This window comes from Monodelphis domestica, chromosome 1, assembly GCF_027887165.1.
Source record: "Monodelphis domestica isolate mMonDom1 chromosome 1, mMonDom1.pri, whole genome shotgun sequence".
NCBI classification, from domain to species: Eukaryota; Metazoa; Chordata; class Mammalia; order Didelphimorphia; family Didelphidae; genus Monodelphis; species Monodelphis domestica.
In genome coordinates this window covers 21,145,613-21,157,870 of record NC_077227.1, presented here as the reverse complement: position 1 = coordinate 21,157,870, position 12,258 = coordinate 21,145,613, and the positions used below count along the sequence as shown (strand labels likewise).

At 42.4% G+C, this 12,258-nt stretch overlaps 1 protein-coding gene across 11 annotated transcripts in view; it reads left to right on the top strand.

Moving 5' to 3' along the window:
• ANK3 (ankyrin 3) overlaps positions 1-12,258 on the top strand; it is a 754,092-nt gene that overhangs the window by 528,189 nt on the left and 213,645 nt on the right. For all 11 annotated transcript variants that reach the window (XM_056795799.1, XM_056795855.1, XM_056795804.1 and 8 more), the window contains one exon: positions 11,859-11,957. In XM_056795799.1, the coding sequence (XP_056651777.1) occupies positions 11,859-11,957 (99 nt within the window). The remainder of the gene's footprint in view (positions 1-11,858; positions 11,958-12,258) is intronic.

Genomic DNA, 12,258 nt, shown 5'->3' with positions numbered 1-12,258 from the left:
TTCATGTTTGACTGGCTAAGGGCTTCCTTCATGAAACATTGTGCCCAGGGGGCAACTAGGTGACTCAGTGGATTGGGAACCAAACCTAGAGACTAGAGGGGCTGAGTTCAAATGTGACCTCAGACACTTCCTAGCTGTGTGATCCTGGGCAAGTCACTTACCCCTTCCCCACTGGCTAGCCCTTCCCACTCTTCTGCCTTGGAACACAGGATTGATTCTGAGATGGAAGGTGAGAAGTTTTTGGTATTTTTTTTTTTAGTAAAAGTAAAAATGATTAAAGACTCCCCTCCTTCAAGGGTTTTTGTTTATTTTTTTTATTGCTTGTAGCAATATTTACTATATTAGATATTAAAACATCTTGGTATTTATCATTAGGAAAATAGTTTTGACTATTTGATTAGACCCCCTAGGTCAGTCTCGGGGACCCACAGAACTCTCCAGATTACACTTGGAGAACCACTGTTCTAGATTAAGCAACTACTCAAGAATATAGTTTAGGAACCAGGGATATTTCTTTCATGATTAAAGTCAGGAGCTTAATGTTGCCCTATGGAAAGGGTTTCATTGAATTCCCTTTATACAGCTCCCCCCCCCCCATCTGCAGGAAGGGAGCAGATCAGGAGGGATTCCTCTCCCCGGAAGCACTAATGTAATTTTATTGGAGACGATGAATCACACCAGCCCCCATTCACACCCTCCCCCCCAACAAAAGAAATCCACGTCTCTGGTTTTCTCTCTTTTCTCTGCTCACTTCTGGGTGGCTCTGTAATCATTGCAGTGGAAGCCATACCTTTGGTTGACCTGAATAAATCCTATTTTGAAATTCTGTGAAATAATGTTTTATTAATGTTGGGGTGCTGATTTGTTTAAGCCTTCCATTTTCAAAGAGGAAGTATTTCTCAGTGGCAGGTAGTTCATTTGCACAAATAAGACAAAGCTGGGCTAGGGACCTGGCATAGCTCAGTGCCCAGACCCACCCCTCCCTGTGTATCTTGGCATCTTCCTGGGCACAGAGCATCATTTGTGCCACTCTGTTCTAAGGCTCTGTCCTTCTAATGGAATCAGCTCTCCAGGGCTCCTGGGGTTAATCCCAACTCAGCTGCCATCTTCCCTTCCTCCAGTTGGGTCTCCTTTTGGTCATTTTTTCAAGGAGTGGGTTGAGCTGATAAATTCTAGGGTCCCTTTAAGCTTCAGAGCATCCCATGGTGCTTTAGTGAATATGAAGGAAGGATGAAGTCATTGTTGCCTTAACCAGGAGAGCATATATCTGCTGGGAGAGGCACTTGAGAGTGGGAAAAGGGAATAAACATTAAATGCTTACTGTGTGCCAGGCATTTAGTGTGCTAAGCACTTTACTATTCTTATTCCATTTGTTCCTCACAATAACCCAAGGAGGTTAGTGCTTTTATTATTCCCATTTTATGGAGACGGAAACTGAGGCAAACAGATTAAGAGATGAGTCACATAGCTAGTAAGTGTCTGAGGTTAAATTTGAATTCCATGCTTGGGTCCAGGCCCAGTGTTGGACCCTGTGGCATCTCCCATCTGCCTTTTAAGTGGAGTTTGGGGAGGTGAACGGACCAAGTTGTGCTCCAGTGCTGGGTGCCACTTAAGGGATTCCCTCAGCTGCTTGGGTCACTCACTCAGCAAAGAGAATTTATTGAGCACCTACTGTTTTCCAGGCCCTTTATTGAAGCTGGGGATACAAAGAAAGCAAAAGACTTCTCCTTGCCCTCAAGGAAATCCTAGTCTAGTAGAGGAGTCCCCAGCAAAGTGTCTCTCCTCCTGCCCCATCTTCCTTCACACCAATGACCTTGTATTTATTTGGTATGGCTGTGTTCATGTTATCTCCCACAATGGAATATAAGCTCCTTAGAGCAAGACTGACTTAATCTGGAAATGATTGGATAGATAGATAGATAGATAGATAGATAGATAGATAGATAGATAGATAGATAGATGGACAGACAGATAGGTAGATAGATGGACAGATGGATAGATAGATAGATAGATAGATAGATAGATAGATAGATAGATAGATAGGTAGATAGATAGATAGATAGATAGATAGATAGATAGATAGATAGATGGACAGACAGATGGACAGATAGAGAGAGAGAGAAATGGGTGAGTGGATAGATGAATAGATACATGGTTGGATTCAGAGAGAGATATGAATGGATGTATGGATATGGATAGATGGAAATGGTTGGATCAGTAGATAGATAATAGATAGATAGATGGATATCTACTTAGATGAGTAAAATTTTTCATATGCCAATCACTGGGGATATAGATGTTCCTAGGACCTAACACAGTGCATGGCCCATCATATGGTTTTACTAAATGGAGATTGATTGATAGACTGACTCCTCTAAATCCAGACAAGGACTCAGGAAGAAAGCAGGGTGTTGGTTTTTTGAAGTGGTTTTGGAAGAGGGCTGAGCCCTACCAGAAATGACTTCTCCAGGGTCACACAGCTATAAATGCCTGAGTTTAGATTTGAACTCTAATCTTTCCAACACCAGGCCAGTGCTCTACCCAGTGAGCCACCTAACTCCCTTAAGGGTCCAGAATGTTTTTATTCCTTGGCTTGGGATTCCTCCCTGGACCTATAATTTGCCTGGGAAGCCATGGAAGGAATTTTGGCTGGACCCAATGACTAGATCACATAAAAGATCCCTTCCAATCAGTTCAGTTGGTTGTTTTCTGTTGTTGTTTTTAGTCAGTTCCATCTCTTCAGGACCCCTGAGATAGAAAATGTAAAACAACTTTAGAACCTTAAAATTTTCAATAAATGCTAAAAAATAAATCAGAGACCCATATGCTGGAGCCAGCTTTAGCCTGCTTGGGGAAGGGATTGTTTAGTTTTCCTTGGTAGAATTTACTCCTCAGAAATCAGCAAAAGGGGACAGATCAGTGCTTGATTTACTGTTTTCTTGATTTTCTAGACTGAAGAAAGTATTAATAACACAGATTAATATTAGGATAGTATAATATTATATAAGTATATGGGCATTCCTTTTCCCCCAGACAGTTGTTAAGCATTGACCCACTTACCACCAGATATTATATTTTATTTTATCCTCACAAAAAGCTTGTGAGGTAGCTGTTGTTATTCCCCATTTACCAGATGAGGAAGCTGAGGCAATCTTATAGGTAGTAATAATGACAATGGTAGAAATACTTTTCCTATATTAGCTTATTTGATCCTCACTGCATCCCTGTGAAGCAGGGTTTTTTTTATATACCCATTTTCCAGAAGAGAAAACTGAGACCAGTGAAGGTTAAGTGACTTGCTCAGGATTCTATGACTAGTGAATGTCTAAACCAAGATTCTAACTCAGGTTTTTAATCCTTTTTACGACTTTTAGAACCTTAGTGAGAACAAGCAATTTTAAAAATTGAAAAGCTTTTATTTTAACAGACTCAGGGTCTCTATGCAATGGAAGCCAGGGAAGGATAGATAGATAGATAGATAGATAGATAGATAGATAGATAGATAGATAGATAAATAGATAGATAGATAGATAGATAGATAGATAGATAGATAGATAGATAGATAGACAGACAGATAGACAGATAGATGTGGTGAGCCCTAGGGCATCAGCATTGTTGGCATTAAGCTCTGTATTGCCCAATTACCTGCCTGTTAAAAAGAAAAAAATCTGACCAGTAGCCAACCACAGAATGCCAAGCCTGAGCCCTCCAACTGTCAGAAGCTCCCTGCTCACAAGGGGGAATCTGGAGAGAAAGGATATATGGGGGAGCCTTATCCATCCTAAGTTTTCTGGGGGTGGAGAGGGGCATTACCTGTGACTTCACTGGCACAGGGAACTCCTCCTGCATTAGGATATTATCTCTACCAATGCAGGCTGACACCTTTTCTGCAACTTCTTGTCCTAAATTTGGCAAGAACATTGAGAAGATAGGTGACTTGCCCAAAGTCCCATGGCCAGCATGAGTCAGAGATTGCCCTGGATCCAAGACCACCTCTTTATTTTTCCATGCCCCTTGGAAAAACCACCTTTAGACCCAGATGTAGGGTTTTAAGATAGGAAGCATCTAGGTCTTCCCGCCCTTGCAAATATCACCAGATTCTCCTTTCCTTGCTTTTCAAGATGGCGGCCATAGATTTCTAGCTTCAAAGTTTATGGACTGATTCCCCAGCTCTGAGAATCTGTCTTTAGAAATTGACCAAAGCTCAGTCTTGTGCCCATTTAGGGCAGGCTTGGGCTTGTCCATCCAAGGCTTCTAAGTGTGTCTGCTGGTCACATCCCAGAGCAGCTGTCCTTGCTGTGTGTTAGTAGGAGATGAAGTCACTCAGCAAGCACGTACTTAGCATCTGCTATGTGCCCAGCCCTGTGCCAAGCGTGGCCACAGGGCTTCTGAGGCAGAGTATATGGTGTCAGCAGTAGCAGCAGGGGCTCTGTAGACCCTTGGAAGCTTATCAATGGGACAGACTTTAGAGAGAAGTTAATTTCCCTCCCCCATTTTTCAGTACCAAAGAGAGGGAATAAAGGGGTTTTCCTGTGACCAACTAGTAAACTAGCTCCAAAGGGCTAATTCAGAAATGTGTTTTGTGTGGCTAATTATATTTGTAATGGATTCTGTTTTTTTGTTCTCAATGGGTGGGGGAAAGAGAGAATTTAGAACTAAAATAAACTATATTGGAAAAATTTTAAAATAATAGAGGAGAAAAATGTTAATAAAGTAGATTAGCCTTAAAAGTAGTCTTGGAGGGCAGCTGGGAGGCTCAGTAGATAGAGAGCCAGAACTACAGACAAGAAAGCCTAGACTCAAATATGGTCTCAGATACTTCCTAGCTGTGTGACCCTGGGCAAGTTACTCAGCCAGCATTGCCTAGTTCTTACCACTCTTCTGCCTGGGAACCAATGCTTAATATGCCTTCTAAGATGGAAGATAAGAGTTAAAAAAATAAGGTGCCCCTCGGTCCCTCAGGATGGCGAGCCAGCATCTATATTGAGCTCAGAAAATTCCTGTGACCTTTACCTTTCATATGCCAAGATTCCAAATGGAACAGCAGTTTAGGATAGGATAACAAAGTAAATGGAGATGCCCTAAAGACGTTGGCCCTAAGATTAGAGAGTTTTTGAGAAGTACAGAGAAGTCATGAGAACCTGAGTTCAAATCTGGTTGTATGACCCTGGGCAAGTCACTTAACCCTATTGGTTTCAGTTTCCTCATCTGTAAAATGAGATTGAGAAGAAAATGCAAGCCACTTCAGTATCTTTGTCAAAAAAACTCCACAAAGAGCCAGACATGACTGAAAAATGACTGAAGCACAATTAAAAACAAGTTCAGAACTGGTCCTGACCTTCGAGATGTTCTGATCCTCCAAGTGTGGTCAAGAACCCCCAACATCCATTTAGGAGGTCCATGAGGTCAAAATTTATTTTTATAATAATACTAAAGCATTTTAATTTTAATATGGTAAATATTGATAGAAACAACATAAACAAAAGTTCTTGGGGGTGCAGGTGGCTCCTAATAAATTGTAAGACTCCAGAAGACCGAAAAGTGAATGGTTTTCGGGGCCGACATTTTCATGTCTAATCTTTCTGCCAGAATCTTTTTTTCCCCTTTGGACATCATGGGGCTTCTCAGAGTGTTGAAAACTCAAGACATTCCAGTTTTACACAAGATGAAAACCCACCATTTCTGAGATTGCTAAAGCCATTCTTTAAAAGTCGTATCTCTAAGTGATTGGCTAGATAATGAATAACCTTTCCTGAAGCGTCTATTCCTATGGATGCTTTGGATGTCACTCAACTTGTGAATTCCCTTTTCTATTTCAGTCTTTACTTACTTGGTCCAAGTGCCAGAAAATAGAGAACTTGGGGAGATTTTTGTCTTTTTGGATCAGCCTTGTGCAATGATTAAAAGTCCTATCTTTGACCTAATATTTGATCTTTTTTTATTGATTTGATTTGATTTATTTTATTTTATTTTTTCTTTGGTTACATGATTCTTGCTATATCCCTCCCCACTCCCAGAACTAACAAGCAATTTCACTGGGTTATACTTAGATGATTTGGCCATTTGAATGGACCTTGGAGGTGGTAAGTGATGAGTTAAGAGCAAGCAGTGCTCTAGCTGGTATGGGGGGGGGGGGGGAGATCCCAGGATCCCCTTCAGCTTTTCACATTTGAATTAACCATTTAGGGGCACATTCATGTGAACTGCAGTCCTAACCATGGCCCAGATGAAAAGATCCATCTGGATGATTCCGGGCACTTTTTTGAACGAAGAAGTAGGCTGCCCCATTCATTTTCCAAGGGGAAAAGTCAAAGAATTACATTAAACAGAAGGGAACGTGTTAGTAGAATAGGGAATGGTGTGGTTTATTATAGGAAGAATGTAAGATACCATCATTTCCATCTTTGTGGCTTCTAGACTCAATCGTTTCACCAACAAGTATTTCTTTTTTTTTTTAAACCCTTACCTTCTGTCTTGGAGTCAATACTGTGTATTGGCTCCAAGGCAGAAGAGTGGTAAGGGCTAGGCAATGGGGGTCAAGTGACTTGCCCAGGGTCACACAGCTAGGAAGTGGCTGAAGCCAGATTTGAACCTAGGACCTCCCATCTCTAGGCCTGGTTCTCAATCCACTGAGCTACCCAGCTGCCCCCACCAACAAGTATTTCTTAACTAGGGATTGTGTGCCTGGAATTGTGTGAGGTGCTAGAAACACCAGGAGAGAAACAGTAATTGTTAGTGTAGAGAAGGGAGATAAAGCCCCCATACAAGTAGCTTCTAATCAAATCATCAAAAGACGTTGACTAGGTATTTCCTACATAACAGCCATTGGTGTAAGCGCCAGAAAGATTTTTTTAAAAAGGCAAAAATAGTCCATCTGCTCGAGGAGCTTAGATTTTCCTGGCAAATATCAAACAACGAGCCTCTATTTATTAAGCACTTAACCTATGCTAAGTCTAAAGGATGCAAAAGGGGGGGGGGAGAATGAAAAAAACTGAAAAAAATACTAGAAATAATATGGATAGAATGATGACATCAGTCACTGAAGCTAGTAAATAGATGATCATAGAACACCAACATGATGGGTAGCAATTGTAGATTGTTTAATTGAGGCATTAGAATTCCAGAAAAGAATCTCTGATCTCACCAAGGTGAACTTAGCCCCCAGTTATGTAGTTCAAAGGGGCCTGCCCATGCCATGACACTTCCACCATATCTAACACCTTGGGTCTCTTCCCACCTCCAGTACCATAGCATGCAAGGAACCCTGGATGAGTGCGTCAATGCCACCTGCCAAGCTGACATCTTATTTGACCTAAATATAAGTGCTCAGTCTTGGTACCTGTGGCAGGCAGAGAATTTACTTGTGTGTCAAGATGGCGGGTTCAGTTCACGTTGGCTGCAAGACCCTGCAACAAGTCCCTTAGCCTCTTAGTGGCCCCAGTCACACTGCACTGGGAGAAGTTCCTAACCCAGCTTTCCCAGTGCCAATAAAGTCATAGTCCTGCTATTTTAAAAATCTCTCTTTGAATGGTCATTATCACTGGTTTAGTCAGTAGACCCAGAGCTGGAAATCCCATCAGTGCCTCTTCCTACCTCTGTGACCTTGGACGAGGCCATTTTGTTCTCCCTTCTCTGCCTCAGTTTCTTGAAACCACACAATGAGGAGATTGAACTAGAGGACCTCTGCAGTCTCTTCCCACATTGGGTCAATGATCCTAGGACAGTGTTTTAAAGGGGAGCTCCCTCCCTTGCTTGCTTTCTGCTGTAGAATCCCTAGATTTTATCCTATGGCAAGCCTTTGGTGATCCCCACAGTTATTTGTTCTTGTTGCACTCCCTCCATGAAATCATTTTGTATTTATTTGGTATGTGTTTTGTATTTACCTTCTGGAAAAGTAGCATGTCACCATGGAAGAAGATAGAGAAAGAGGACCCAAATTCAAATCCTACATCTCATTATCCCTATCTTTGTGATCTGGGACAAGTCACTCTAAAGCCCAGGGGCCCCATTTCCTTTAAGACCACGAAATCTCTTATTTTTTTTTTACAAGTGAGGGAACTAAGGCTCAGACAGGTTATGTGGATTGCTCAGGGTCACGAAGCTAGTGAGTATCTCATACAGTATTTGAACTCAGGTCTTCTTAACTTCAAGTCCCAGCACTCTTTCATCTGAGTGAACTAGCCCCAACTACTAGACCTGGAATCAAAAGGCTTGGGTTCAAGTCTCAGCTCTTTTTCCACTGGTTTAACTAGCTCCAACCACTAGACCTGGAATCAAATGACTTGAGTTCAAGTCTCATCTCTTTTTCCACTGGGTCAACTAGCCCCAACCACTAGACCTGGAATCAAAAGATCTGGGTTCAAGTCTCATCTCTTTTTCCACTGGGTCAACTAGCCCAACCACTAGACCTGGAATCAAATGACTTGAGTTCAAGTCTCATCTCTTTTTCCACTGGGTCAACTAGCCCCAACCACTAGACCTGGAATCAAAAGATCTGGGTTCAAGTCTCATCTCTTTTTCCACTGGGTCAACTAGCCCCAACCACTAGACCTGGAATCAAATGACTTGAGTTCAAGTCTCATCTCTTTTTCCACTGGGTCAACTAGCCCCAACCACTAGACCTGGAATCAAAAGATCTGGGTTCAAGTCTCATCTCTTTTTCCACTGGGTCATCTCTAGCCCCAACCTCTAGACCTGGAATCAAAAGACTGGGTTCAAGCCCCAACGCTGACATTCACTGGCTTTAGACAAGACAGCTCACAGCAATTTGTAGGGTGGTAGATCAGGATTTTAGCTCAGAAGGTTCATTGGATCATGAGATCAAAGATGAAAAACTGGAGAAAACCTTAGAGATGCTCCAGCCTAACTCACCCTCCAACAAGAATCATTTGAGTTCAGTCGGCATTTCCTTATTCTATGGCAGGTAACGTGTGAAGACGCCACATACAAAAAGAAACAAACAAGCCCCGCTCCTCGCATAGAAATTGACCATCCTATTAGAGGAAATCCCAGGATCCCATCTACTACCAGAGAAGGGACTGTCAGATGCAGATCGAAGCTTACTATTTCTCACATTAGTTAATTTAAATTTTATTTGAGGATTTGGGTTTTATATGAGTACCTTTTACAGCAATGACCAATATGGAAGTACATTTTGTAGGAAAATACATGCATAATCCATATCAAATTGCTGACCATCTCCGAGAGGGGAGAGGAAAAGGAGGAAGGGAGAGGATTTGGATCGACAATGTCGGGAAACATGTGGAAAACTGTGATTACATGTAATTGGGAAAAATATCTTTGAATTAAAAAAAAATCAAGGACCCTCAAATTATATAACAGAGCAGGTAGGGACCTCGGAGTCAGAGAAGGAGTCTTCTTTCACACCTCCCATCCATGTTTTTAAACCTTTACCTTCTATGTTAGCATCAATACTAAATAGGACTTCCAAGGGCTAGGCAATGGGAGTTAGGTGACTTGCCCAGGGTCACACACCTAGGAAGTGTCCACCTAGCTGTCGCCCACCTCCTATTCCTTTTCCAGATGAGGAGACTGAGGCCCAGGTAGCTAAACGTGCTCTGTCCAACCAAGGTCACAGAACCAAGCTCAAGGATCCAAAACTCAACTCAAAAGGCAACATTTCCTTCCCTTTGCCACACTAAATAGAATACCATGAAAGCCTTCGGAGATCACAGCGAATCATTATACGTGGCTGCTTGTATGAGTTTGAAAGCGAATCCCCTCTGTGTCACTGCACACACCCAGGTGAGACAAGTCCTCGCTCACACGAGGCAGGTATTGATGTGGAAAAGTACTAGATGGGAGCTTTGGCAAATCCTCTCTGAAATCAGCCTCGGTGATAAAGATAACTAAATCATGCCGAACTAGGCAAAGGAACAACAGCTCCCCATCCAAATAGCCTGGGAGCCCGGTTTGGGCCCACAGATTTAGTCACTTCCCAAGGACACACTCCCACTCAAGTTCCCATCAGCGCTCCTCCACGGAGGCTGGTCTGTCCCGTTAGGGTAACCGGGCTCCCTACCCACCACCGAGCTGCTGAGGGACACTGGCAGAGCAGGTCGTTGGCTCCCTCCACAGCCCAGCCATCGTGCCCTTGGGATGCCCAGATGCCTGCCCCCCGGGAGACAGATTCTCTCTGGAATGTTTAGCTCTTGAGTGATCAGGGAGTCGGTTTCATTGTGCCAGCTGTCTCCCTGAGCACCAGAAGACACCGAAATGGCAAACTCAAAATTAAACCATTTTATCAGCTCTTTTGTGATACATATAGTTATTGGGATAGATACTCTGCCTCCATATTTTATCTCTGTGGCTATCTCTGGTTTAAAGCCAAGGGATCTGAGTTAGAATCCTGACCTGTTTGACTTTGGGTGAGATGTTGAACCTCAGTTTCCTTATTTTTAAAATGAGAGAGTAGGACTGGACACTCTCTTCCAGCTATAAATCTCTTTCTATGATCCTCTGATAAGATACAATATCCTATCTGAGGAGAGGAAATTAATTGTTCTGATATTCTATCTGGAAACCAAGGAGAAATTTATTGTATTTCTGAGTATGCTCATAAAATCATTATTCCTTGGCATGAACAGGGGAAAGAATAAATTCTTCTGCTCTTCTGGTGGTGGTCAAGCTATCACATCCCTGAGGAATGGCCTTGAAAGTATCTGAGAATGAGAGTCACTGGAGATCCTGAATATTCTGTTTACAATACTCACTCCCTCAATGTGGCATTTATCTGCCCTGACCAGAGTAGGATTTGGGAAGTGCTGTTGTTAAAGGATGTGGGGCAGCTGGGTGACTCAGTAAATAAAATGCCAGGCTTAAACATGGGCAGATCCTGGGTTCAAATCTGGCCTCAATGGGGGCAGCTGGGTAGCTCAGTGGATTGAGAGCCAGGCCTAGAGATGGGAGGTCCTAGGTTCAAATCTGGTCAGCTGTGTGACCCTGGGTAAGTCACTTGATCCCCATTGCCTAGCCCTTACCACTCTTCTGCCTTGAAGCCAATACACGGTATTGACTCCAAGACAGAAGGTAAGGGTTTTAATTTTTAAAAAAAATCTGGCCTCAAACACTTTCTAACTGTATGACCTTGGGCAAGTCATTTAAACCCATTTTCCTAGCCATAACACTCTTCTGCCTTGAGACTGATACTTCCTATTGATTCTAATATGGAAGGTAAGAGTTTTTTTTAAAGGATTAAAAATGAGTTCTCCTTAATACAGTTTGGGGTGACCTAAAAAACAAGTCATTAGCCAAAATGAAGTTTAAAATTTTATGGGGTAAAATGGTGACTTTCAGATGTTTTAGACCAGGAAATCGTTCCAGATGAAATCACTAAAACATGTCAACATCTTATCAAAGTACCTGCTAGAGCACTAAGTCTGGAGTCAGGAAGATCTGAATTCAAAATTGGCTTCAGTAACTTATTGGCTATGTGACCCTGGGCAAGTCACTTGACCTTATTTGCCTCAGTTTTCTCATCTATAAAATAAGTTGGAAAAGGAATGACAAAGCGCTCCAATATCTTTGCCAAGAAAACCCCAAATGGGGTCACAGAGAGTCAGGGACAACTGAAATGACTCACCAACAACAAAGTAATGATCTATTAGTGCTTTTTCCCCACTCACACACTCAGCCATCTATCCATCCATCCATCCACCCATCCATCCATCCTTGAAAGAGACAGACTTCCTTCCCAAGGAAATGTCAGGATTTCCATCATCGAATCTACTCAGCATCTCTTTCTAGGAAAAACAATGTCTGAGATAGATGTTGATGCTAAGCACATCCCCTTGTTGAACTAAAGGGAAAACGTGTCTGTGCTTTTTCTGTTTCTACAGAATGACATCACGCCCTTACACGTGGCCTCAAAACGAGGAAATGCCAACATGGTGAAATTGCTGCTTGATCGGGGAGCCAAGATTGATGCCAAAACCAGGGTAAGGGCAGAATTTCAAATTCATATCTGTATTGGCATAGCCCTTTGAGAATGAATGGGGGGCAGCATGGGAAGACCCAAGCAGCAGAACCCTTTTCCCATGGGAAGATCCCTGGGCTTAGTGGAATATATCTTTGGGGATATTCTATGAGTCCCTAATAAAAAATTATATTAAAAAAATCACTGGGCTTGAGATAGCAGGTATGAGTACAAACCTCAGCCTTAATACTTAGGGTGGTTCCCAGACTTACCCAAGCCACAGTTTCCTTATCTGTAAAATGGGGAAAATAAGACCTTCATTG